Source organism: Hipposideros armiger, unplaced genomic scaffold, assembly GCF_001890085.2.
Source record: "Hipposideros armiger isolate ML-2016 unplaced genomic scaffold, ASM189008v1 scaffold_18, whole genome shotgun sequence".
Classification (NCBI taxonomy): domain Eukaryota; kingdom Metazoa; phylum Chordata; class Mammalia; order Chiroptera; family Hipposideridae; genus Hipposideros; species Hipposideros armiger.
Window position 1 is genome coordinate 3,386,287 of NW_017731368.1, and position 26,584 is coordinate 3,412,870.

At 60.1% G+C, this 26,584-nt stretch overlaps 1 protein-coding gene across 9 annotated transcripts; it reads left to right on the forward strand.

The window, feature by feature from the left end:
* Positions 1-2,361: 2,361 nt before the first annotated feature.
* ALS2CL (ALS2 C-terminal like) lies at positions 2,362-26,468 on the forward strand. Of its 9 annotated transcripts, none has more exons than XM_019634250.1 (27): positions 2,362-2,435; positions 5,011-5,143; positions 6,182-6,307; positions 7,077-7,269; positions 7,617-7,682; positions 8,096-8,261; positions 8,745-8,876; positions 9,581-9,700; positions 11,242-11,300; positions 11,439-11,505; positions 11,973-12,169; positions 13,233-13,298; positions 13,725-13,823; positions 13,923-14,084; positions 14,773-14,884; positions 16,010-16,087; positions 16,915-17,045; positions 18,170-18,343; positions 18,487-18,583; positions 18,792-18,949; positions 19,488-19,556; positions 20,437-20,610; positions 21,607-21,649; positions 22,459-22,520; positions 22,628-22,777; positions 23,093-23,189; positions 23,566-26,468. In XM_019634250.1, exons 2-27 carry the CDS (start codon positions 5,020-5,022, stop codon positions 23,614-23,616), a joined length of 2,973 nt encoding a protein of 990 aa, XP_019489795.1. In that variant the 5' UTR covers positions 2,362-2,435; positions 5,011-5,019; the 3' UTR covers positions 23,617-26,468. The 9 variants fall into 9 exon arrangements, with proteins under 9 accessions (XP_019489795.1, XP_019489800.1, XP_019489808.1 ...); XM_019634255.1 differs by having other exon boundaries at positions 18,505-18,583; XM_019634263.1 differs by lacking the exon at positions 23,566-26,468 and adding an exon at positions 23,455-23,554.
* Positions 26,469-26,584: the final 116 nt, after the last annotated feature.

A 26,584-nucleotide genomic window follows, 5' to 3' on the forward strand; every position in this document is an offset into this window, starting at 1 on the left:
GCCCACTGTCCAGTACTGTTTTTACTTCTTATGAGGTGTCTGTATATCCCTGCATCTCACCCCCAGCTGAGCCCATCAAGTCTGGGGGTGGTGGAGCTCTGAACCCCCAGGTTCCCCATTCTGGCTCCCCTGAAAGACAGTGTCCCCTCCACGCATGGTGGCATGAATGCTGGCCTGCAGAACGCTGTTTATCCCTTGTGTACTATTTTTAGCCCCTGTGGGTTTCCTGTAGGGACCCAGTCCAGCTTCCAGGGCCTCTGGGTTGGAAGCCATGAGCAGAGTCAGTTGGCAATGGCCAGGGGACACTGGAGAGTTCTCTCCTGGAGCCTGAAACTCCAGGGCTCGAGGTTAAGCTCTGGGGAAGCAGTGGGATTCTCCCAGTCACAGAGTCAGGTTGGGATCTGGTGCATCTTGGACTTAGCCTAGGCTGGGGATGGGGGCTGGGCAGCCTAGGCCTGTAACACAGCGGCTGGGACCTGCTGGGAGCTGGCAGTCTCTGACCCTGTTGGCCCTCGGCCTGACCCAGAATAGTTTTGTATCACCTGGGCCGAGCCTGGGTGATACCTGTGCATGCACAAGCATGCGCTTGTGTCTCGAGTCACTTGTGTACACGAGAGTACACATGCACTTTGCATGTGCCTGTGTCTGGGTGTGAGTCTCAGTGTGCATGTGGAGCAGTGTAAATCTGAGTGCATGTGGATGTACACATGATCTGAACACATGAGCTCATGTGCAGGGCTGCCACCTGAGTTATGTAACATGGAGGCCCTGCCAGTGAGTTCACTAGTAGTAGATGGGTCTGTGTGGCCCAAGTGAGTGTACGTGCCACCACATTCTCATTACTGTGGAATTGTATATGGGTGCAGGGGCTGTGGGCGCGGGGAAGGACTGGGCAAGGGCCCTTGGCTATGTTGCAGTTGGCCAAGGGCAGGTAGACCCAGTGGAGGCTGTCCTTTGGGCACTACCCAGGGCACTTCAAATTACCTGGCTCAAAGCCAAGGACAGGCTCGGAGAGACGCTGGGCCTGTCCTGCCCCATTTGGCAGATAATCAACTGGACTTGGCAGTGCACGTGAGGTCTTCCAGTGAATGGGGAGTGGGTGCGTGACAACAGGCCTCCAACCTTCCAGTTCCCCTAGATGTGACTGAACAGGAAGTTGGGACTCGGGAGGAAGCTGAGAGGGCCATTCCCTTCCTGCTTGAGCCCAGGCAGCCCTGACTTCCCTCAGCTACAGATATAGATGAGAAAACTGAGGCCCAGAGAGGGGACGGGTTGGCCCAGAGACACCCAGCACAAGATCAGATCCCTCTTGCCTTGAGCCCTGCCCGCCGACCCCACTTGTCATAAGTGGTGAGACTATATGCTCCTGGACAAGCGTGCTCTCTCCACATGTGGCCATGGCCACGCTCCAGCCCTCGGCCCTTCCTCCTAGGCCCCAGAGATCTTGTTGCCTCCCTACCCCCATGTGCCAGGGGACCCACAGACCCACCAAGACCCTGCTCATCCACGAAGAAACCCGACGAATCTGCCATGTGCCCCCTCCACCAGGAACCTCTGTTCGGCCTGGCAGAATGGAGCCTGACTCCCACTGCCTCAGACTTGGGGAGGGGGCTGGTGGGCCACCCTTTTCGCTCTTCTACAGCCGGTCTCTCTCTGGATAGGGCCCTCTTCACCTCAGTGTTCTCCGCAAGTGAAAGGGGCGGAGGCAGCCCAGTGACACCAGCCATCTCCTGAAAACACAGTGCTACAGGAAGTGAGGGGGAACTGGCCTGGCAGCCAGAGGGGGACCCGGTGGCAGACAGTGGGCTCCTTTGTTACAAGCGTGAATCAGGGTCCCTCCCCCTCCCGGGAGGTCCTCAGGACTAGGTTCGCGAAACCCTTTCCAAGGTCGCAAGTCCCTAGCGCAGACAACTGCTGGCTTCACGCTCTACCGGGCCCAGGAGTGGGGAGAAGGGGACTTCCCCAAGGTCACACAGACAGGCGTGGCGGCTGGCCGTGGACGCCCGGCCTAACGGGCAGGGTGTGGGGCGGGCAGCCTCGGTTTGCCCACTTTACAGATTTCAGGAACCCATCCAGAGTTCCGGGAAGCGAGGCGAGCCCGGGAGCGAGTGTGGGAGGGTCACGTGCCCCGCCCCATTCCCCCTCCCCTCGTTGGCTCCCGGGAGTCTCCGGACCCTGAAGGACATCGGGAGACCTCAGAGAGGCCTCCGGCACGGGGCGGACCGACACCGCGTCCCGCCTCCTCCTAGCCTGGCCCCCTCGTTCCCGACACTGTGAGTAAACCCGGGGGCGTGGCGTAGCGTGGAGGGGCGGGGCGGGGGCGTGGTGATGCCCAGAGGGGCGGGGTGGGCGGTGGGCCGACCCGGGCGGGCGTGCGGGCGGCGGCGAGCAAACCGCGGCTGGGCTCTGCCAGCGCTCCGCACCGCGCTGCACAGGTAAGGGCGGGCTCCTTTGCTCCGCGCTTTCTGCGCTCCTGGTGGGACGTTTGTCTCCGCGCCCTTCGTGCTGCGGCGTCGCTGTCCCTCTCTTCTGGCTCCTGGGTCCCGGCGGCACTCACACCCATGCCGTCCGAGTTTATCGGACCCAACGGAATTCAGCTTCGTCCTCCCTGCCTCATGGTCACTCGGCTGGTTCGGGTTTAGGGGCAGCGCAGGGAGAGCCCCTGCGCGCCCGGGCACGGCAGGAGCGCAGTACCCTGGGGCTTGGCCTGGGCCGTGGTGCGAGGGCCGCGGGGCGTCACCCAGCCTGAGAGACTGCCAGGAGGAGGTGACACCGGCTGGTGTTGCCTGCAGTGAGAACGGCATGGGCCGCATGGGCGCATGCCTGGTGGCTGGAACAGGAGCCCATGTTTGGGAAACTCCAGCGATTGTGTGTGCCCGGGCTGGGAGAGGAAGGGAAGTTGTGAAGCACGCAACCAGCGGACAGGAGTTGGGGAGCCTCGAGGACAAGAAGCTTGGAGCCAAGGAGGGGCAGAGAAGGGGTGCCTGGGGAGAGGTCGAGGTGGAGACTGAGGGGTCAGCTGTGACAGTTCAGTGCCCCCTCCCTTGGGCAGCCCCTCTCTCTGTCTACCATTAGGTTTGCTGGTGGATCAAGGGGCCTCCAGAGCAGCCCAGGAAAAATTCTCCACAGCAAGCAGAGCTTCCTTGCCTGTCCAGACCAGGAAATACCAGAATGAGTGCCATGACAGGGTGTGGCCGAGGGGCCAGAGGGGTCAGGCCTTGGAGAGGGCAGGGGAGGACTTAGTAGTGACCCTGCCTGAGAGGGACCCACTGTGGACAGAGGCCAGGAATGCAGGGGGGAGAGCAGGTCTGGCTGCTGGTTAGATCGACACAGGGACAGGTAGCTGACTCACTTGGGCACGCCAAGACTGGCTAGTTTTGTGCTTACTCCATTCCATGGTGAGCATTAAGGCTGCCTGGGGAGGTAAGAGGCTGGGCCCTGCCGGGAACTTGCTGCTGTGTGCCCTCAGGTGAGTTGCCCAGCCTCTCTGAACCACCTAGCTGAGGTGAGGCTAGTGGGACTGGGAGCCAGAGGCCTGGGTCTGATTCCCACACATGCTCTGCAGATAGTGTCTCCGGGGTCTCCTGTTCCTTCCTGGGCCTCGGTTTCCCCATATATAAATCATGTACAGCCAACCACTGAGGAACTTTATAACTGGATGGAGCGAAAGCGTAAAGAGGCTATGCCCCTGATCAGAGAGAGGTGGGGTGGGGGTGCGACTGGGTTAGAGAGGGGACGTTTCCTGCTGGGTCCCTGTCATGTTAAGGTTCATTCAGCACCTCCTCCTCCGCCCCGCCTGCAAACATACACACTTAAGTGTACTCACACCTAGCCTCACCCCTACCCTCACACTCTCCTTGTCACCTCCAAGATGAAGCCCAAAGCTCCCTCACCTATGGGGCACCAGACTAGACACCCCGGCCTCAACTGGTCTTTCCTCCAGACAGTGTGACTCACTTTCCTAGCGAGGGGTCTGAGACCCTTTTGGGGCCACAGACCTGGAAGGGCTCAAATAGTGTCTGCCAGCCAGGTAGGTAAGAGTCATCCCCAGGGGCCCCAGCCTCAGAGGAGGCTGAGGACCAGGTCCCCAAACCCAGAGCCACTTCCCTCCACTAGTTTATCCTTTTTAGGGAGGACTAAAATATTTGAAAAGCTCTGATCTATTCGGACCCCCATTCCATAGAGGAGGTGACTCAGGCCCAGAGAGGAGGGGGCTGTGGCTAAGCTGGGGCATGTCCAGGGCTGAACAGCTGGATAGGAGGCCACAGGGGGTCCTGTGGGAGCAGCTGAGGTATGGGCCATAGCTCATAGGGGAGCAACTGCCAGGCCCCTGGGGGACAGGGGCAGAGAGCTCTGTGCCCTGTGTGTGGCATTGGTGTGGGTAGGGCTGCCTGGCCCCCAGGTGAGTGTGGGGGACGCTGGTGTTCAGCGCCTTGTAGAAGTGAGTTATTTACCGCAGGTCCCCTGATCACCCTGATCTGGTTCCCAGCCTGCACTTGCCATCCTGGCCGCACTCTCCCCACTGCGTGTTGAGCCATTATCCACACCTCTCAGCTCAGACCCCGACTGCCTGCCAGCTGAGGGCGGGAAGCTCATCCCCCAAAGGGCTTCCATTCCATCAGTTTCTGGAGATATGGGCGAGGGTCAGGTGGGCCCCGGTCACCCTTGCTGCACCCCTGACCCCTTGGCTGGGCTCTCCTGGTCTGCCTGAGCTGACCTGAAACCACCTGCCTGTCTCCCCCGGGGGACGGGGGCTGGGGTTGCTACAGGGGCTGGCAGAAAGCGAAGGCTGCAGCTGGGCGTCCAGCGGCTTCCCCTTCCTGCCGCTCCCTCCTAAGGCCTCGCCCTCCTGAAGCAGCGGCAGCAGGAAAGGTGGGGCAGGAATGCCTGGGCCTGGGCCCCTGGCCAGAGTTCTGAGGTACCTGCCCCGTTCTGCCCCAGAGCCAGTGCCCTGGGAGTTGTAGGCTCCTCGGGGCCTGGGTGGGGACGGATGAGACCTCTTTCCGCTAGGGTCTGCCTATGTCGCCTGCCCATCATCAGCTGCCTCGGTTATGTTTCCCGCCTCAGCCAGGTCAGCTAACTCCAGAGCCTCAGACGGTCAGCACCAGGGAGAGGTCGAGTCTGGGCAGATCTCCTTTGTCAGGTGAGGGCGGCACGGTCCGGCAGGAGAGGGCTGAGTCCACCTGGAGGCCGCAGCCTGGCTGTGGGGCTGGGTTTGAGCCCAGGCCCCTTGCTGCCCCACCCTCCAGGCAGGATGCTGCCTTCGCAGGTCACCCCTGCCTGCTTGGAGGGTCCTCACCCCAGGGAAGGAAGTCCGAAGGTCAACCCCATCTGCCCACCCCCCACAGCCCCCCCATCTTAAGTGGGACTCATCCAGGAGGGTCGGCCTGGGTGGGGGGCATGGCGGGCCTGACTCCCACCCACACTCACTTCTCCCTGTCACTGCTTGGCACCATCTCCTCTGCAACTGTCACCAAGTCCATCTCCCCAAGTCTGACTAACACCGCTCCCTTCTCTGAGGTCTTCCATGGCTCCTCTGTCGACCACCTGCTCTTGGTGGGCCACTTGCAGAGCCTGGGCTCCCATGGTTCCCTCGCCTGCATGCCTTGCCTTTCTCTCTGCTTTTTTATTTCTTGCTCATCCTTCATGGTGCCCGCAGAACCCCCCTCCCCCCCCCAGCCATGCAGACCTCTCTCTGCCTTCCCAGCCCTATTGGGTGACAGGGAGTCCTGAGCCATGGCCTTGAGAAAGGCTGGGCTCCTATGACAGCATGTCCTTGTTTCCAGAAACTCAGTGGAGAGGGGGCTAGGCCAGAGCACTGCTAGAGGTCACTCTGAGCCCTTGGGAGCCATGGTGGGTGTTTGAACCCAGGAGTGAGCAGACCAGAACTGGGCCTGGGCCTGAGGAGCATCTGCTTTTGGGGGTAAAAAGGGATGCTTCCGTTGGCAGTTCTGAGTCCTGTCTCCACTCCTTCAGGCTCGCCTCACCTGGGTCCAAGTGGAGAGTGGGGCAGGGGTCAGCGGCCAGCTAGGGGACTTCCCTCTGAGGTGGCCTGGGCTCCTTGCTCAATTCTGATACGGGGCGATCATGGGTCTTACTTCTGGTACACGCCTGAGAGGATGGGCGCTGACCCTGCTCCACCCTCCATGCTGTCCCGCTCTAATCTGTGCCCCGTTCACAGGCCCTGAGGCTGGCACGCTGGCCATGGGCAGACCTGAGGAGGCGGCCCTGCTGCAGCTGGAGGAGGTCTTCTCAGCCACCCTCGCCCGAATTGACAGCCTTGTGCTCCAGCCCCTGCTCATGCTCGGTGAGTCTCAGTTCTCCTGGGAGGAGGGTTAGGGACACAGGAACCGTCCAGGGACAGGAGTTGTACCTTGTTGGGCCCTCAGAGCTTCAGCGTTCTCAAATGGAAGTGGTGACACTTGGTGTCAGCATCTTCTGATGGGACTGGGGTCCTGGCCCCCAGGTGCTGACTGCTCCTTTCTCAGAGGGATTCTGAGGGGCCAGGCCATGAACCCCGTCCTAGCCCAGACCTGGCTGTGCATAGACACGAAATTCCACCTCTCCCAGGGCACAGGCCTGGATTCTTGGGCTGTATTCTCATCTTGCTCTCCTGCAGGGCATGACTGGCAGGCAGGATGCCTAGGTGTTACTTTCAGCTTGGGTCTCACTTGTCACGTGACCTGGGGCAGGTGCCTTCCTCTTGGGGGCTCTGTCCATGCGTCTGTGAATGGCAGGGACTGCAGGACCCTATGGACTCCACATTCTGGGTCCGAGGAAGCCGAGAATCTGGGGACATTAGTGTACTTGGTGTCCCAGGTCGTCATGTTGTCCCTGTTTAGTGAAGAGGTAGATATGTGCCCGTATTACACCACTCCAGCCTGTCTGGCCCCTGCTGAGCTCTAAGGGGGCACATCAGCATCTAATCCCAGGGATACAGGGCCCTGGCAGCAGCTCCAGGGCTGTGGGGTGCTGCTGGCTCTCAGGTGACCACCTTGGGCCTCTGTGTGTTCCCTGGAAGGTGGAGCGACCCTGTCCCCCCTCACAGTGTGCTTGTGCTCCCGCCCCTGCCCCAGAGCCCACGGATCCACAGAGCAGAGAATGCTTGCAGCTCCTGCAGCAGCTGCGCAAGAGCTCCCAGCAGCTCTGGAAGGTGACAGAGGAAAGCTTGCATTCACTGCGGGAGAGGCTACGCCACCCGGACGCCATCGGTCTAGAATCCCTGCTGCTGCTGGATGGTGCCGACCGTGTCCTACAGGTCTACATGGAGTAAGACGGCGAGGAGGGGCTGGGGCTCGGCCTGGGTATCAGGATGCCACCTGGCACCAGGCCTCACCTGGGGTCGGCCTCAGGAGACTAGGGCTTTAGCCTGGTGCTGGCTCAGACACTCCAGACCAGAGCCTTGGGGCCTCCAGGGGAGGAAAGATCTTGTGAATTAGAAATGTCTTGTGGGGTGGATCAAGACTTGAGGTCACCAGTGCCTAGAGCCAGGCCACTGTCTAGGCCACTCAGGGCTGCAGCCACTCAGTGAGTGGGTTCTGGGCACCCCAGAAGGGCAGGGACTTGGGTCTGGAGCCAGGGGCTGGGTATGCAGGGTGTCTCTATGCTGCCTGCAGGTACATCGAGTCCTACACGAGCTGCGTGGTGACACAGGCCTTTCAGAAGGCAGTGAAGAAGAGGAGGTGAGCATGGGGTGCTGCAGTGGGCCTCTGGGGGGGTGGGGTGTCTGGGAGGGAAGGGCTAGGGAGGCCCCGGTCCAGAGCAGCGAGTATCACAGTGTATGATGCATTCTGAGCAACCCTGGCTCTAGCAATTCCTCACGGATCTACACCAGAAAAATGGGAGGGAATCCTAGTGGGCAGACTCCTGGTATCCACTAGCCAGGGGTGACCCTGGGGTGGAGAAGGGGGACACTGCTACTCAGGGTGGGTGGTTGTAATTAATCACTGATCCCTTGAAATGCTGAGCTATTGCTACTTAATTGCCAAGAGGGCCACTCAGGCTCTGCATTTACCTGCGAGGAGGGAGGTTTGGGGCCTGAGACTGGTGCTGGGATCGGAGGGTGACGGTCGCATGTGGCCCTCTCTCCACTCAGTGACTACTGGCGGAGCCGGCAGAAGGCGCTGCAGCAGCAACTGTGGGGCATGACCTCCGAGGGCTCGATGGACACCAAGCTGGCCCAGGTCCTCTGCCAGCCGCTCACTCGTCACGTGCAGGAGTATGTGTCCCTCCTCCGGAGCCTCAGGGACACCGCGGGAGAGGTAGGTGGCAGGGGGCCAGGCGCTGCTCGCCATGCTTGTCACCTGTGGGGAAGCCGAGGGAGGGGACCCATGGGGACTCTGGCTCAGGGCACCCGCCTTTCTCAGGAACCCTGGTTTGAGAAGGACCAGGTCAGGCTTTGTGGACACAGCTGTGTTCTTGGGGGTTTGAAGGGACATGTTTTTGCCCCGCGGGAGCTGAGGTACTTGGCCCTGTCCTGGTTGAGTCCCCAGAGACCCAGAGAGCAGCCGTGGAATCGTATACGACTGGGTGTGAGAGCACAGGGCCCAGGCCCAGCGGAGGGAGTCGCGGCATGATCCTGACCCCCCAGATCGCACCTTCATACTGGCTGCTCCTCTGAGGACGAGCTGGCAGGGAGGAGGGGTGAACTTTGGCTTAGACGCAGGCCAGGGCTGGGGCAGCCCCCATGGGGTCGGGAAAGGTGCTGATAAGCTCCCCGCCCTGGCTGCTCTGTCCTCCTGCAGCATCGCCCCGCCTGCGAGCTGGTGGCGCACGCAACCACCCTCTTTGAGAACCTACAGTCCTTCATGAGGCAGGCGCTGGACCAGGCCGTGGCCACGCAGGGCCTCTGGCGCACCCTGAGCAGCCGGCTGAGGGTGAGTTTGAGGCCTGAGGGTGGTCAGGGAAGGGGTTCTGTCGGCCAAGGACCTGCTGGGTGGCTCGAGCTGCTTGCTGGACTCTCTGTGCCTCAGTTTCCCCATCTAAAAGCAGAGTGGTGGCTGAACCAGGTGGCTGTGATGTCCCTCTGTCTGGCCATCCTCACCCATTTGCTGAGCACCTCCTGGGCCAGGCGTGAGTTGGCTCAGGGGAAGAGCAGTCAGCAGAACTGACCCATTCTCCTGGGGTGTCACCAAATGATTGCATCCCCACGTTCCTGCCTACTGTGATACGAACTGTCCCTGCAGAGGGGACAGTCCCTGTGCCCTGAGAGGGTATGACAGGCTTGAGGCCCAGTGTAGAGAATCAGGAGAAGAGGTCAAGGGGACACAAATTGTCAGAGAGAGGCAGACATTGCAGAACTTGGTGAGAGCTGATGGGGGCTCGACTGAGGCCATGGCTCGAGGTAGGTGAAGGAGGACAAAGTGACACTTTAAAAGAAGTTGTGCTGCCCTGCTGGGAGTGGCCAGGAATGACCTTCCAGACCTGAGCCTTGTCACTGTCCATCTGTGTCCATCACTGACCTGGGGGCCTCCAGGAGATGCTCAGGGTGGAGGGTCCAGGGTAGAGACAGCAGTGGAGTGGCCGGAAGCATCTAGGACAGGGGTGCCTGAATCCTGCATCTCCCCCATCACCTCCCCAGGATGCACTCTACACCCCTGCTCGCCGACTCTTGCAAGACAGCCAGGACATGCCCTTGACGGTCACCCCACTGCGGGCAGAGCGTGTGCTGCTCTTTGATGATATCCTCGTCCTTCTGCAGGTTGGGATGGTGCTGACCGGCAGTCTAGGGGCCACAGCGGGGATCTGGGGTCTGGTTGAAACAGGAGTAGGAAAGGGACAAGCAGGAGGGGAGCGAGAACTGGGACTCGTGGGGGAAGCGATGGGGCAGAAAGGCAGAGGCCCAGGGTGGGGCCGCAGGTGAGAGAGGCCCGGAAGGAACGTGGGCTGTGGGGGAGGGCTGCTCGAGGTGCATCTGGCCTCAATCCTTCCCAGCCGTTGACATTGTCCCTGCTAATGTCACCATGTCAGGTGCCTCATCTGGAGAATGGGATAATTGTGAGTGAGCTTGTCCTTCAGCAGATGCTGGACAACTCTTAGTTCTATTCCTCAGATAGGAGAGAAACCCCAGATGGGGGCTCATGGGTGGCCCTGGGGGGCTGAGGAGGGCTGGACGAACACTCCAGGTGTGCGCAGGCTTCTTGAGAAGCGCGCCACCCAGAAGCAGTGCCTGGGCTCTAGGTTCACAGGAGCCAGGAGGAGCCAGGCTTGGGTTTGCGATTGTTGCGCGGCCAGTAACCTTGACTGTGCTTCACCCCCTGAACTCTTAACTGCTCCTGTGACAGTCACAGCACTGCCTTCTCTTCTGCTCTGGAATATCAGTCTGGAACTCCTCTGTAGACAGGGAGACTGAGGCCCAGAGGGATGTTACTTACATCCCCCAAACCTGTGTCCCCTGAAGCCTGGTTTGGGGTTCTGATTCAGTTTGCGTTCCTTCCCACTCCCGACTTTACACTCTGTGTTCCAGGTACGCTGAGGAGATACTGTCATTTAAATGCACTGAGCCCTCTCCTACCTCTGGACCTTTGCACATCCTCTGGTCTCTGCTGGACCCGCTCTTGTCCCTGGCCTGTGTCTGGCCCACTCCCCCTTCACTCAGCCCTGGCCTGGTGCCTTCTCTGCCTCCTGTGGCAGTGACCCTTGGGCTGGGCTGGGCGGGAGGTCACTACATAAAATGTCATAGAGGAAGGGACGTTCAGTCTGGTTCTCAGAGCAGGGATGGTGTTTCAGGCAGAAGGAACATCAGATCAAGGAGACTTTGGGGCAAACTTGAGAAGGTGTGAGTGTGGAGTGGCAGTGATGCTGTGGTGTGGAGAGGGTGGGGGGTGGCACACGAGCTGGGCGTGGTCTGGATGGACTCAGGTGCGAGGCTCAGCAGTGAGGTCTCCATTCCCCAGGCAGCAGGAGCCTTAAAGAGGTTTCCAGCAGGGGCTGATGGGGCCTAAGCTGTGTTTCCAGAAGGCCATTCTGGGGCCCGTGATGGAGCAGTGTTACGACACCAGGGGAGGCTGAGCCCAGGTTCCCGGCCGGAACCTTAGGCGGGAAGGGAGCTGGAGGAACTGCCTTGGAGATGGGGAACAGGCTGAGGTGGTGAGGGACTCCACACTGGGCATACTGGACCGAGCAGCTTGGGGACGCCAGGGGTGTGCCAGTGGCCGGTGCTTGGGGACAAGGCTGGGCCAGAAGAGCAGGTGAGCATCTGGTCTGGGCTCTGCACGACACCCATGCCCTGTCTTCCTCCAGGGCCACAATGTCCACACCTTCGATCTGAAGCTGGTTTGGGTGGATTCTGAGCAGAACGGGTGAGCAGCCTCCTCCGTGACACCCCAGGCCTTCCCTCCCCCTATCCCATGAAACCTGCCTGCGCCCTAAGGCTCCGACTCCTCCCCAACACCCTCCTGGACAGAGCTGGGGCCTACTCACCACCTCCATCTGTCTAGGTGTGTGTTTCACCTCCTCACGCCCGAGGAAGAGTTCTTTTTTGGCTCCAAGTACCGCCAGGACCAGGTGAGTGTGGGTCAACTTTGAATTGGGGGGTGGGGCCAGGGGCATGAGGAAGGCCACAAGCAGGGAGGGGACGGCGCGCGTGCACAACGCAGGAGGCTCCTGGGGGTCAGACTTGTGGTGTCCTGGTCCGAGTGAGCCAGGGCTCAGCCTGGAGTCAGGCAGCAGAAAGCCATAGAGAGCAGGTAGTTTTCTCTATGAAGCCAGCACTGGGGCCCGTGTTGATCCCTGCCCGGTGGTTTTGTCTGTCCCCTCTGGGCACGCCCTGAAACTGCAGACAAGGATCTCAGATCTGGCTGGAGGGCCCTAGGGAGCAGCGTGGAACAGTTGGAGGTTCCTCCAAGTGACAGAGTGGGGTTGGGGCGGGGGGTACGGTGGAGAGAGTCACACTGGTGCCACCTCAGAAGTCTTCCTGCAGGGCCTGCCTCCAGCAGCAATGACCTGTCTGGTGTTTCCCCTGTCCCCACCAGGTGGTCTGGCAGTGGAAAATTACCCAGGCCGTGTGCCAGGCCCTGCGTGGGAAGAAGGACTTCCCGCTGCTGGGGGCAGGCCTGGAGTCCTCCAAGCCCCCCATCTGCCGCTCCATGGCATACACCTTCCTCGCGGAGGGCCGGCTCTGCCAGGCCACCTATGAGGGCGAGTGGTACCAGGGCAGGCCCCATGGCAAGTGAGTGACTGGGGCTCTGAGCCGGGCAAGGCAGGGCTCCTCTTGGGGGTCTGATGGGCAGACAGGACCCACATAGACCTAAGTGCCTCGGAAACGAACCAAAGGCTGTTACTTCCTACGGTTAGTTGGTCAATTCTGTTCGTCCCGTAGCGTCTTTTTGGACAGGACCTGGCTCATAGTAGGCCTGTGCCATATAAAGTCTGATGGTGATGGTGCTGGTGATGGTCAGGGCGTGGGGCAGAGGTCAGGTGGCTGGCCTGCAGGGCCTGCAGCTGCCCTTCTGTTCTCAGGAGGTGAAAGGATGGGTGGTCCTCATATCTACGTAGAATTGTGTGGCGGTGGTGGAAATGGCTTACAGACATCCATCCTGCCTTCCTCAGTCCTTACAACAGTGCTCTGGGGGAGTGGTGTCACCCATTCGATAGGTGCACACACTGAGGCCTGGGACAGGCATGACTTGCCCAAGGCCTCAGGGCAGGTTATAGGGTGACCCTGGCCACAATCTCAGGCCTACCTGACCCCCAGGTAGGTAGGCTTTTGAAGAACATGTGGCCCCACCCTGTGCTACAGCCAAGGCCCAGAAGCACTAGGGACTCCCCAAGGTTACGCTCCCAAGCACATCTGTTAGTTCTGATCCCTGAGACTTCCAGAAAGGGCTTGAGAAAGCTTGTGAACAAAGAGACAGAAAAAACAATGCCGTGTCAGAAGAGGAGAGGAGGCTGGTAGAAACCCCACTGACTAGCATTTGGCCTGAGCTTGAAGTTTAGCTCTGAGCTTCCTGTTCATCAAGGGGAAAAGGGAACCTGGATGTTTCCAGAGCCCTCCATATAGGGAGTGGTGAGTGTGCCCCTGGAGGCCGCTGGGGCAGTTGTGCCAGGAATAGAGAAGGGCTGAGAGCTGTGGGGTTACAGAGCTCCGAGAAAAGGGCTGGGTGGGGCAGAGAGTGCAGTCCAAGGGGCGTCTAGGCCCCTGAGCGTCTGGGGTGGAGGCTGGCTGGGGGTCCTATATGTGTAGGAGGCTGCGCCTGGTGTGCCTGATGCCGTGGACCTCACCTGTGTTCCAGGGGAACCCTGAAGTGGCCCAATGGGCGGAATCACGTGGGGACTTTCTGCCAAGGCCTGGAGCACGGGTAAGGCTGGGGCTAATGAGCGTGCAGTGGGTAGGAGAGTGATTTCCACACTTGCCAGAGTCACCACCAGTCCGGCCCCTTCCTAAATTCCCCAACCACAAGCGGGAACTTGGAGGCCATCTGGTCCAGGTCCCCTCGTTGTACCAAAGGGGAACCGAGGCCCTGAGGAGGGGCAGGCCATGGAGGGAGTGGCCCAGAGCCAGGAGTTCCCAGGGTGAATGGGGGCACGATGGAGGGGGTGTCCTGAGAGGGGCCCTTGGAAAGCAGAGAGGGACTGAGCACCTGTGAGACTCTCCCCATCGTCTGAGCAGCCCCTGGAGGCAGGGACACTCCTGAGTGGCGTGAAGGGGGTGTAGCCCAGGATCTTGGGTCAGGGCGGGGGCACCCATGGTGCTGACTTCCTTCCCTGGCCATCTGCGCTGACAGCTTTGGCATCTGCCTGGTGCCTCAGGCCTCTGAGGACAAGTTTGACTGTTACAAGTGCCACTGGCGGGAAGGCAGCATGTGTGGCTACGGCATCTGTGAGTAAGTACCCTCGGCCTGATGGCGGGCGGCTCAAGGGCTGGGCACATCTCCTGGGCCGAGCTCTGGGAGGCAGGGCCAGTTGTCGGTGACACTCCCCAGGTACGGCATTGACGAGGTGTACAAGGGCTACTTCCAGGAGGGCCTGCGACATGGGTTTGGGGTCCTTGAGAGCGCCCAGCAGGCCCCTCAGCACTGCAAGTACACGGGCCACTGGGAGAGGGGCCAGAGGGACGGCTATGGCATCCAGGAGGACAGTGACAGGTGAGTGCTTCATGGCCACCCCCCAGGATGGGGGCAGAGAAGACCCTCACATACCAAATTGCCTCAAGTGAGTGAGTCCATTCTGTGTGTCCCCATGGAGTCTCCCTGAAGTCCCTCACCTCCCCCTCACTCCCTCGGTTGTCTCTGGGCTCAGGATGAGGGACCCCTGGCCTCCTTGACTGTGGGAGCCTTCCTCTCCGTCCCCCCTCCATTGCGCTGTCTGAGAGGGGTTTCTGACTCCCAGATCTGGTCCCATCTAAGGCTCTCCTTTAAGTCTCTTTAAAGGTCCCCTTTAAGGCTCTGGGCTGAGACAAAGCTCGGGGTCCCGGGCCTGGCATTTAAGGCCTTGCCTACCCCCTCTGACCTCACCCCTGCTGTGACAGCCCTGCACCCCTCCCACCTTCTAAGCCACTGAACACCCCCACGTATCTGTCACACACTCCTACCTCCATGGCTTTGCCTGTGTGGATGGCACCCCCACTCCATCTGTCTTTCTTTCCACCTCCAGGCAGGCTTCCTCCATCTCCACCCTCTTGGGGGTCCTGACCTCACCTGCCCCGTGTCTGAGTTGAGTGGATTCAGGCAATGTCGTTGGTCCTTATCTGCCCCTCCCCCCATGCCAGCAGAGCACACTGAAGGTGCATGGGAATGATTTTGATCCAGGTCTGGCCACCCCCTTTCTCTCCAGGGGGGAGCTCTACATTGGCTTGTGGCAGGCTGACCAGCGCCATGGCCCCGGGGTTGTGGTCACCCAGGCAGGAGTCTGCTACCAAGGCACCTTCCAGGAAGACAAGATGGTGGTGAGTGGGGTGACCCGCACGTGTCCTGAGCTACCCTCTCCCTGCACTGGGGCTGAATTCTGGAGACCCCGCTTGGGGTCTCTGAAGCTGAGGCTGGTCGGGGGTGGATGGGATGGCGAGCTGGGTTCCTAGGTGCTGGGGGCGGGGGCAGAACCTGGGCAGGAGTCCAGTTCTGCCAGCCACCTACCCTGGCCTTTCGGCCAAGTCCCTGCCCCTCCCAGCCTCAGGTTCCCCATCAGGTCAACTACTTATTGTAAAGACTCAGTGAAATAGCAAGAATGAAGCGCGTGGTAACGGTGATGCCAGCAGCCTCTGCCACTGACATTTACACACCCCGTAACTGGATAGCCTCGCTCTGGGTGGGCCCAGCCTTTCAGCGTGATTTTGTGGGATCCTCCCAGTGGCCCTGCTGGTCGTGTCATTGTTCCTAGTGTATGAATGACAAATGTGAGGCTCAGAGAGGTCAGAGAACCCATCCAATGTCGCATTCTACCGAATGGCCGAGCTGGGGCATCCGACCTCGCCTCGCCTCACCTACCCCTGCCAGGGGCTTGGCGCATAGTAGGGCTCTGGCCCGATGGCTCTCATTGGTATTGTGGCTTGTTTGTTTATTGATGCTGCACTTTGTTCTGGAAAGGCTCAAAGGAGAAAGAAAAGACAAGAATGGGCACATAATATGTATTCAGAAATAAGTAGAACAGAAATTGTATCCCGTTTGGCTCTGAGCTTCCTGGCAGCCAGTGCAGTACGGGCACCTGATCAGTTCCACGGGGCCACCCTCCTTTACTCCCCGGGTCAGTGACAGGGAATTGGGGTTGGCTCAGGGGAAGCACAGCACTTCCTGAGCCATTAGGAGTGAAAGGCAGGCCCCCCAGAGGCCCCTGGAGAGGAGGAGCCAGGTCCCAGGAAAAACGTGGGGATGAGGTTTGTGGGGTTCATGCTTGGGGCACAGCAGGCAAGGGCTGGCATCCCACCTAGCTCAGTCCTGGGGGGTGTGCCAGGGCTCAGGACCCTGCTCTCCATGAATTCATGCCCACCCCCCTTTCCCTACCGTCCCCTCCCCAACCCCTGACTTCTGGTCCTTCCAAACCTGCCACCCCTCCTCTCCCCGGCTTCCTTCCCTAGGGCCCAGGGATTCTCCTCTCTGAAGATGACTCCTTGTTCGAGGGCACCTTCACCAGGGACCTGACCCTCGTGGGGAAGGTGAGGGCCACTGAGACCCGAGCTGGAGTCTGTGACCTCCTGGGACCCAGGCTGAGGGTGTGGGCAGTGGGTAGAGAAGGCAGGCGAGGGCCTCTCCCATCTCCACTGAGTCCCAGGACTGGGCTCAGCGACCCCTCCCACTGCGGAGGGTGACTTTATCCTGGCAGGAGTTGGTGGGGGGCAGTGGGTGCTGGTGGTCCCCTGGCTGTGTATCCCTACAGGCCCCCTAGTTGGGAATCCGCCTCCTCCACCACCACCATCAGTGCCTTGGGCAGGTGTCCCCGGAGTGACTGTCTTTCCTGCCTGAGCTGACCCAGCAAAAGGCAGTGGTGTCCCTGCTGGGGCTTTGGAAGTGTGGGGGCTGTTTTGGTTTTGTAATGACTGGAGGGCACTGTGGCATCTGGTGGATGGAGACCAGGAGTGCTAGGAATGGGACAGCCCCATGCAGCAAAGAATTGCCCCTCCCCAGGGCCCGTAGTGCCCCTTGCCCTCCTCAGGCCCCTGCCTCCCTCTGGACTTACCCGCCCCTGCCCCATAATGGTGGTTCTCTCCACTCTGAGCTATGAGTCCCTTCTCTCTCTCTCTGCCTTCTCCTTTAGAGGTGAGCCTCTGGGCGATGGGGACAGTTCTTGGTGAGGGGACTCCTGCATGGGTGGAGCCTTATGAGCCCCTCGGGTGGGGCAGATTGAATGGATGGTGGGAAGGCCCCCCTGCCAGTCCCTAGCCTCTATGACCCCGGATGGACAGGCCTGTCATGATTGCATGGAAGGGCTGATGGACAGACAGATAGTGGACAGACATCCCTGCCTCCCTCTCCCGGCCTCCAGGGCAAGGTCACATTTCCCAATGGCTTCACCCTGGAGGGCTCCTTTGGCAGTGGGGCAGGGAGAGGACTACATGCCCAGGGCGTGCTGGACACAGATGCCCTCCCGCCTGACCCAAGCAGCACCTGCTATAGGTGAGAGCCTTGCCGTCTGGCCTGGGGATTCCAGAGCCTGTTGGGGGCAAGGGCGGGTGTGTGTATGTCTGTGTTTCCACCCTAAGGTCTCAGGTCTCATCAGAGAGGCTTTTCTGTACTTCATCTTAGCTCTTTGGAGAGTTCAGAGAGCCCAGGGCACACAATCTCCAAGTCAGACACTCTTGGAATCAAGGACGTATGTGGCGGTACCTATACATGCCACAAAACTGGAGAAAAAGAATACATGTAGGCTTTGCTTAGACCCTGCTTTTAATCTAAGAAGGGTGCAAGATAGCTTACAAAACGAAATAAGCAAGCAAGAATAAAACAGAAAATAAAAGTGCGAGTTGAACTTAAAAGAAAGGGGGATAGATCTTATAATAGTTATAATTGAGCATTAGCCTAGCTCTGAGTTCCCTGGCAGCCAAGGTGAAGAAGGAAACTGGCTAAGTGGAAGAGGAAGACTTGGTTTTGCACTAATGAGGGCATTAGTGGTAGTTGTAACAGAGTTTAGTCCCAGCCAGTGTTTTAGATGTGGGGAGGGGGTACGGTTAGCTTCTTGACCCATCGTCCCTGCATGCTTCTTCTCCCTGACAGTAGGAGCTGAGCATAGCCAGCAAAACTTAGGGGCATGACCCAGCCCGGGTGGGGTGCAGGTGTAGGAGAATCTGTGAGTGTGACATGGAAGCGCAGTGCTCCATTAGACCTACACACAGCCAGATCCCGAGCCTGTTGGCCAAGACAGGATCAAGCTCAGGATGGAACCAGGTGTGGTGGGAGGGAGAGCGGGGTCTCATGGAAGGGGAATACTGGACTTCTGGGCACTGGTCTGTCTTAGGACAAGAGCCTACTCTCTAGACTGGGCCTCCAGCTCTCCACATCTTTCTGTCTCCTTTCCAGGGCTCTGTGTGGCCCTGTCTCTCTCCTCCACCGTGCAGTAGATTCTCTCCATCCCTTCTCGACCTCTCCTTTTTCTTCCTGGAGCATTGGAGGTAGCCCCATCTGTATTCCCGATCCATCCACCCTTCCTGGGCCCTGACTCTGGGCCAGGCTGGCTATCCCCACCTCTCCAGGGCCCTGGACAGGGTCCTTTCCACCACTGCCCTCCACCGCCCCCATCGCAGGCAGCTGGGCCTGGGCATCTTCCCTGTGGAGAGCCGCTGGCAGGGCGTCTACGGCCCCTTCCGGGACTTCGTGCACACCGGCTGCCCTGGGGACCTGCAGGAGGCCCTGCTGGGCTTCCATGTGCAGAGCTCGAGGGAGCTGCGCAAGTCCCAGGAGTACCTGTGCTGTGAGAGGTGAGGCCCAGGTGTGCGTGTGCCTGTGCAAGCATGGGGGCATCTGGAAGGCTTCCTGGAGGGGGTGGACTGGGCCCAGGCATGGTGAGAGACGTGTGTGTGTGTGTGTGTGTGTGTGTGTGTGTGTGTGTGTGGTGCCCCAGTACCCAACTGGATGACAGTGCAGGCAGAATGGAAGACATCCTGGAGGAGCTGCTGCAGCACCGGGACCCCGAGGCCCTACAGAAGTGCCTCAGGAAGGTGAGGGCCCTCAGGGAGAGGGGCCTATGTCAGAGGGATCTTCTCACTGCCCTGGTGCTGACTGGAGGGGACAAGCCCATGGGCCCCTTGTCCGAGGGCCTCATTGCACCTGTCTGTGAAGTGGGAGCAGTCCTGGGAGTCTTGTCCGGGCCCACTGCACTGCAGCCCTAGGCCCTGAGCTTGTCTTCGTCGCCTATGCACTGGCCAGGCTCTGAGCAACTCGCTGCACCCCCTGGGAAAGCTGCTCCAGACGCTGATGCTGACCTTCCAGGCCACGTACGCAGGTATCGGGGCCAACAAGCACCTGCAGGGGCTGGCCCAGGAGGAGGTGAAGCAGCACGCCCAGGAACTCTGGGCTGCCTACAGGTAAGCTCGGTGGCACATGTGGACGGACACTGCCCTGTGACCCCGGGGGGGTGGGCTCTGCCCTTTCCAGGCATCGGCTCTGCCTGGCACCCTGAGCAGGAATGGTGCCTCTTCCTCAGTTCTGGATCGAGAAAGAATCAGAGGGTGGGTTGGTCAGTGTGCAGCTGGTGAGCAAGAGGGTTAGAGGGCCGACTGGGCTCTGGGCTGACCCCTGACCCCAGGGGAACTCGAACCCCACTGCCGGCTGAGCCTGACCTTGGACTCAGGCTCCACCTCCAGTTCCACCTGACCTGTGACCCCATCAGTCATTACAGATAAGGCCCTGGATGCCGCAGTGCCCTGTGTCGTGGGGTTCCAGGCCTCGGGCTGGCATCCTATCCTCCCAAATTCCTATGCACTGCAGCTCAGGAGGCTGGGCTGTGCAGCTGCTGCTCCACAGTTCTGAGGGACGGAGCCACCTGCCTTGGCGACAGGGCAGGTGGCGCTCTGGTTCCGTAGGAGGTGACAGCCACGCCGTCCCTCTCTCATTGCTTTGCAGGGGTCTGCTGCAGGTTGCCTTACAGCGCAAGGGCCAGGCCCTGGAGGAAGAGGAAGACACAGAGGCAAGGTAGCTGCCCCAGACCCCCGTGGGATCTGTGGGGCCCTCTCCCCAGGGGCAGCCAGGCTCGGGTCCAGGGAGGCCTCACACCTTTCTCCTGGGGCTCCCTTGGGGAAAGGGGCGCTTCTGGGGGAAACGTTGGGAGTTCATGCCATTGACCAAGCACTGTTTATTGACCATTCGAGGATCAGAATGACCCATGACCTCTGTTCCACGAGCAGCCTGGGAGGGGGTCAGTGCATCAGGTGTCTCTTCGCTCTGAAGGTGCTAGCCCAATCTCATCTCCCTGGTACTCAGCTGCCCCAGGCACCCTCCTCCTCCCTGCGTACAGATGGGAAAACTGAGGCCTGGCAGGGGCTGAGCCTAAGGTCACACAGCAGGAGTTATGTGGGTCATTAACTCTGTCCCCCCAGCTCCCTTGCCCTGCTGAGATCAAACCTTACAATTTGCCCTCAGATTCCAGGCCTAGAGATGCTGATCAGAGAGGCCTTTCTGTCACTGCCTTGAAGGAGGCATGGGAAATGGGGTTAGACATGAAGGGGAGCATCTCCCTGGAGTCCTAGGAAGCACAGAAAACTAGGAGGCGGGACTGCACTAACCTGGAAGGACTGCTGAGGGCTCTGCTGCCAGTCACTTGTCCATCCGGGGCCCTAGCTTGGCTTTCAATCAAATGGGGATCAAAATCCTGCCCCAGCGGATCCATTGGCTGCGCTGTGACCCAGACTAGGCTTGGGAAGGGTTTTCTAGGGAGTGAAGGGGCCTGGAGGCAGGGACACTGTTGGGGGGACAAGGAGCAATGTGGGCTTGTTGAGGGGCAGCCCGAGTAGCGATCCCCACCCGCAAGCCTCCACCCTGCCGGCCCCAACCTGTCCTGGTCTCTGTCGCGCAGGGACCGGCGGGTGCACGGACTGGTGCTGCCCCTCATGCTGCCCAGCTTCTACTCGGAGCTCTTCACGCTCTACCTGCTTCTTCATGAGAGAGAGGACAGTCACTACAGCCAGGGTATCACCAACCTGAGCCTCTTCCCCGACACCAACCTGCTTGAGTTCTTGGACGTGCAGAAGTAAGTTCCCACCCCCACCCCCGACGCCCGGCGCCACGCTCGCCAGGGCCCTTGTGTAGCAGGGGATACAACCTCCACTCAAATTTTCTTGAGCCAGAAAAGGAGGGCACCAATTGGCCATGTGCCCATGAAGCCCTAGGTTATGCTGGTGGGGCTGGGTCTACGGCATGAGAAAAGGAAGCCGTTTTCTTTCTCTTTCTCTGTTGGTCTGTGCCTGGCTCCCCCGTTACGGTGACAAACATGGCACCAGCCACGCAAGGTTTATACTCTCCTGGCTCAGTGCCCCCACTGTCCCCACAGGGAGCAGGTGTCGCCTTCCCAACAGCTCCAGCAGAGCCCCTGAAGTCCCTTGCTGGCTTGGCTTTGGTCTTGAGTGTGCCCCTGAATGCTGGTAGGGGCCCAGATTGGCCAGGCCTGTCTCCATATGCCACTGGGACTGGGGCAAGGTCACCTGCTCCCAGCTCTTGGATTGAGAGTGGGGGAGGGGAGACCCTTAAGTGGGGTCAGGGCCTCTCTCGTACCTTTGGTTGGAAAATATCCTATCTCCTCAGCACTCCTTCTGATCCATTGATACTATGAGTGACCAGGGCGTGGAAGCTCTCTCCCCATCCCATGGCCGGTCTCCTGTGTCACACAGTGACAGTGCTTCCCACCCTGTCTCCCCTTTCCACGTGTGAATGTTTCCTGCATCTGACCGGTCACCAGCCCAGAGACCTGGTGGCCAACAGCATCCCAGGTGCCCCTCCTCCCCAGCCCCGCCTGCTGCCAAGTCCTGCCCATGTTTTGGGGCCAGATGGAAGCTGCCTTCTCCAGGATTCCCTCCTGGCCTTCCCTTCGTTGGGCTCCACGCACAGGCTCTGGGTTGCCAGGGTGGACCCGTTTCCTGCATCTGGCCCTGCTGGGGGGCATGGTGGTGGCACAGGGAATTTGCCCTCTGACCTCAGACTCCGGCCCCTCCTCTTGGCAAAGCCTCCTATCTCATCTTTTAAATTCCAGGCATCTGTGGCCCCTCAAAGACCTCACACTAACGACCAACCAGGTGAGAGGATGGGTCCTTTACCTGCCCCAGGGGAGGCCCGAGCCCTGAGCTGGGCCCGCCGATACCACTCGGCCTTCCCAGCAGCCTTTTGCCTCGTGTTGCTGGTCAGAGGCTGCAGAGGATCCGGGTGGGGCGGAGGCGGATGAGGGAGGAGAAGCCAAGCTTCGCCTTGTTCTCGTCTCCGGTGGGTGAGGGTGCAGCCCTGCCCCACAGTGGCCGGGTCCAAACACAGGCTCCACCCTTCACAGGTGTAGGATTTGATCTCTGTGCCTCAGTTTCCTCTCCTGTGAAAGTGTCCCCTCTGCTGTACTAGTGCTGACTCATGGGGTGGCTGTGGGGGGAAGTGGGCAGGCTCTCCCCAGGCAGCGATCTCAGAGGGTGCTTGCTGGACCAGCCTCGCAGAGGGGAGACTGTGAGAAAAGCGGGTCCAGGCCTACTGAATCAGACACTCAGGGAGCAGACTGGGAATCGGTGTTTCAACAAGCCCCAGGGTTCGAGAGCCAGCCACATGGGCACTCAGAACTGGGCGGCACCCAGGGACCGTTGGCTGTTGTGATTATTATCTTTTTGATCCATTCTGATCCTCCCAGACTCCTGCCGACCATGTACCCCACTTGACAGTCGAGTAAACTGAGGCCACAGTGGCACTGTGGCTTGCCCTGGGTCACTCAACCCTCTGGGCAGGGCTGTGCTGAAGCCAGTGTTGGGGATGGGGTGGGTGGCCAGGGGCCCAGGTGGCCGTGGGGAGGAGGACGTGACAAAGCTGAGGGGACCGTGGCCTCACCTAGCTTGCTCCCCCCACCACACAGAGACACTCTCTGGTCAAGGACAAGTGCTTCCTGTCAGCTATTGAGTGTCTGCAGAAGGTCATGTGAGTCCAACCCTGGGCAGGGTCGGGGTGAGAGGCAGGAGTCTCAGGGCCCCCCAGTGGGACAGAACCTGAGGGCCTTGATCTGAAGCCAGCCGCCCCAATTGCAGCACCACGATGGACCCCCGGGAGAAGCTGGAGGTGCTGGAGAGGACATACCGGGAGATTGAGGCCACCGTGTCTCGGGTGCTGGGTCAGGAGCACAAGCTGCCCATGGACGACCTGCTGCCACTGCTCATCTACGTGGTGTCACGTGCCCAGTGAGCTGCAGCCGGACCAGGAGCTGGGTCCCTTCCCACCCTGCCCCGCCCCCAACCAAGACACACTCTGAACAACGAAGCCTTTGAACATCAGGGTTTATGGACACAGCTTTCCTTAGTACAGATGGGGAGGCCGAGGCCCAGGGAGGAGAGGGTCCCAGGGTCCCAGCCCGTGTCCCGGGGCTGCCAGAAGTAGAGCAGGGACCACACCCCAGTGTCTAGACTCCCAGGCCAGGGCTCTCTGTGCCAGCTGCTCAGTGCCTGTCCCTGATGTGCCCCCCCTTCTTCCTCTCACTGGGGGTGGTTGCTTTGCAGAATCCAGCACCTGGGGGCCGAGATCCACCTGATCCGTGACATGATGGACCCCATCCACACAGGGGGCCTGTTTGACTTCCTCCTCACGGCCCTCGAGGTGAGAGACAGAAATGCCGTGGCCACTGGGGCAGGCCCCTTCCCCGCCTCAGCCATCATCCTGGGGATGAGCTCGCCCCCATTCACGACGTGTGTGCCTTTGTGGGAGGGGTCCTCCCAGAGCCCCTGGTCCTGCCCTTGTTGAAAGGGGCCGGGGAGGGGTGGCCACAGTGCATCTCAGCCCTGGGGACCCAAGGCCTCTGAATGTGTTCTAGGCTGTGTCCCTGACCACGATAGGAGAGGGAAGGCCCTATTTCCTTGCACAGGGCTGAGGTGGAGACCTGGTGGTCCAGGCCTGGGAGGTGGGCGTGCCCCAGTACTGGGCCCCGGAGCCTGTGCAGGTGGCTGCTGGCCTCAGCCTCGGCTGTCTCCTCCAGTCCTGCTATGAGCACATCCAGAAGAAAGACATGCACCGCTCACCCAGGTAGCCCTGGTAGCTCAGCCTCCCCGGGACACGCTCCAGAGCAGAAGGGCCCGCCGTGGATTTCCTGTGGAGCGAACATGGCCCAGCCTGGCCCTTGTGGCCCAAAGAGCAAAGGGCAGGTGCCTTCTTCCCCTGCCACCAGGCCATCCCAGATGACCTGCTTGACCTGGAGCAGCCTTCAGGCTGGGGGCAGGGAGCCTTGCCCCCAAGTCATTGGAACCGCTCTGGGCCTCAGTGTCGCTGTCTGTAAAATGGTGGACCAGAGAGCTTATAAAGGACCCTCCATACATCTTGCTGAAGTCCCTCTGGAAGTCTGACCTCGGTCTGTTGGGCTGTAACTGAAATTCTCATGTCACTGGCAGTGTCGTTCCCTATTTTTCCACTCCTGATCAGAGTCTCCACGCTGCTAGTGACCACTCTGTTTGCCGGGCCTTTCTCCCCTGAGTGGTCTCCTGGGGACCTGCTTCCTTCGCGACTCTGCTCCAGGGGTGAAGCAGAGGAGCAGGGTGTTACGCAGCTGCTGGGCCCGCCCCGCTGCCATGCCCGCTGCTGAAGCATCCGGGTCGCTGTTCTTGCATTCCATAAAGGAAGCACTGACCTCGGAACTGAAGATTCTGAGAAAGCCCATCATACCTGACCCTGAAGCTGAATCCCCACCAGGGGCCTCAGGATGGGGGGTAGCTGGGGGGCACCCACAGACCCTCAGCGGTGATATGGGGCAGTGGGCGGAAAGATCCAGGTGCCTCCCTGTGCTGCTGCCTTCAGAGGAACAGGCAGCGGTGAGGCTTTCTCTGACTGGTTCCACCGAATGTGGCAGCTGGAACGGCCTTGAGCTCTGGTGTTTCCAGAAACCCTGTGACATCCCCACGAAGGTCCCTGACGTCCAGGTGCCACGGGCACTCACGCTTCGCCAGGACTGCGGCAGCGCTTACCAGTATCTTAATCCTCTCCAGGCTGGTTCTTGTGTCTTGACAAGTGAGAACAGCCTTGCCTCAAGGCAGCCCCGAGTCTGGGAGACGCCGTAGCCTCACTCGGAGCCCCGCACACTTCACGGCCTCCTCCAGGATCAGGGCAGCCTCGCTGCTGTTCAGATTCACCAGGACCTGCCCCCTCGCTGGGCCTCACCCAGCACCTGCCAAACTGGAGCCTCTGGACAGGACCTCGGGGTTTAGGGCTGAGAAAGACAGAGACGCTGGAGAGATTAAATGGCCTCTAGTGAGCAGATGTGTCTCAGTCCCTCCGACTGCGGCCCTGGCCCTGGAAACCCACCTTTGCCCTGGTGACCCCACCGCCACGCCCCCTGCAGCCCTGGCCCAGCATGTAGTCTCTCTTGCAACTTCTCACCCTCTGCTTCCCCTCGCCCACTGCTTCCTTTTCACAGCCAAATCCACCCTGCTCCCGAGTTCCTGCCTCTCGTCTGGTCCCAGAAATGTCCTCCTCCAGGTCCACTGGGCTCCAGGCTGCTCCCGCCTCGCAGGCCCATCTCACAGGAAGTGCCTGTGACCCAAGGCAGGAGCCCTCCCTGCTCCCTAGCCCTTCTCCGGGGCCCCTTCCCTGACCCCATTACGTTACTGGTGAGTGACAGGTGGGTGCCTGCTCCCCCCGGGCACGCTGCTGGCTGCCTCTCCTGCACCAGTGTCAACAGCAATGGGTGGTGTGCGTGGAAACAAGTTCACTCAGGGGAGGTCAGACTATGATGGGCCCTGGACCCCAGGGCGGGGCTGCATTTAAGACTGGCCAGGGCAGCGTCTGTGCAAACAAGCCCCTCAGGCGTGACCGGGACAGGCAGGGACCCACTAGGAGTTGGAGGTCCAGCCAAACTTGGGCTGCAAGCAGACAGGAAGTTGATGCCAGCTCCTCAGGAGAAAGGGAAGAGAAGACAGCCGCCCTCTCTGTCTATCTCCGGGGCTCAGGTCCACCTCGCCTGGGCTCCAGGGGCTCAGGCCTGGTCCTCTCGCCCAGGGCCCTGTCCACACCTGACAGTGATGATGCTAGTCTGGTATGGCATCTCCACGCCATGACCTGCTACAGGGCATGAACTCCATGATGGCCACGGCACAGCCTCTGACTCAGCGTGCTTGGTGGAGACGATGTCTTCCTGAGAGGGGCAGAGGGTGGCCCTGTGAAGTTCCCCTTCCTCAGTAAACAAGCTTCACCAGGAGATTCCTGGGTACCAGCCTTGTGCCCTGTGTGGGTTAATGCTCTCGAACACGGCAAACAAACTCCCAGCCCTTTTTAGGCGAGAAGGGCTGGCTTTCTCTCCCAGGAAGACACCAGCAGACTACCTGTGCTTGTTAGGCAGAGAGAACAGGAAGCTGGAGAAACTGAGTCCACAGCTGTCCAAGTGGGAGCTGGCAGGGGTCTAGAGGGACCTGAGTTCTGACCAAGCTTCTGTTTGTTTGGATGACCTCCGAGGGTGCTGGGAGCTCATGCTCAGCTGTGCAGCCCTTTGCCCACAGGAGCTTCAGGGAAGACTGGAGGGTGTGGGAGCATGAGGGGGCAATCGGAGGGCTGACGTGGGGCTGCTGGAGACCTTCAGCAATGCTGTGTAGATGAAGCCAGTATTCCCTGAGCAGGAACCTACGTGTAGGGCCACATGGCTGTCCCAAAGGGATGGCTGTCCACTGCGGGATCAGTGAGGGGTGCCTTCTCGTGGGCACTGGGGAAGGGGTATGTTTAGGGCTAGGGACAAAGTCAGTGTTAGGGATAAAGTGAGGGATTAGGGTTAAGGTCAGGGTTGGGTCAGTGTCAGAGTTAGGAGTTAAGATTGAAGTGAAGGTGGGAGTTAAGAATGAGGTAGGGCCAGCCGAGTGGCACATTGGTTAAGAGTTGGCTTGGGATGCCAACTCTGAGCCCCAGGGCCCCAGTTCGGATCCCACATGTGGGCCAGTGATGCTGCGCCCCTCTACAGCTAAGATGGTGAACAACAGCTCGACCTGGAGCTGGGCTGCCGTGAGTCACCAGCGACGGTG

Excerpts from the sequence above, each read along its gene's own strand:
- ALS2CL (XM_019634250.1), top strand. The coding sequence starts at position 5,020 with ATGTCGCCTGCCCATCATCAGCTGCCTCGGTTATGTTTCCCGCCTCAG. Across the intron at positions 11,301-11,438 it reads GTGGATTCTGAGCAGAACGG|GTGTGTGTTTCACCTCCTCA; the intron begins GTGAGCAGCCTC and ends CCATCTGTCTAG. Across the intron at positions 17,046-18,169 it reads CCAAGCAGCACCTGCTATAG|GCAGCTGGGCCTGGGCATCT; the intron begins GTGAGAGCCTTG and ends CCCCCATCGCAG.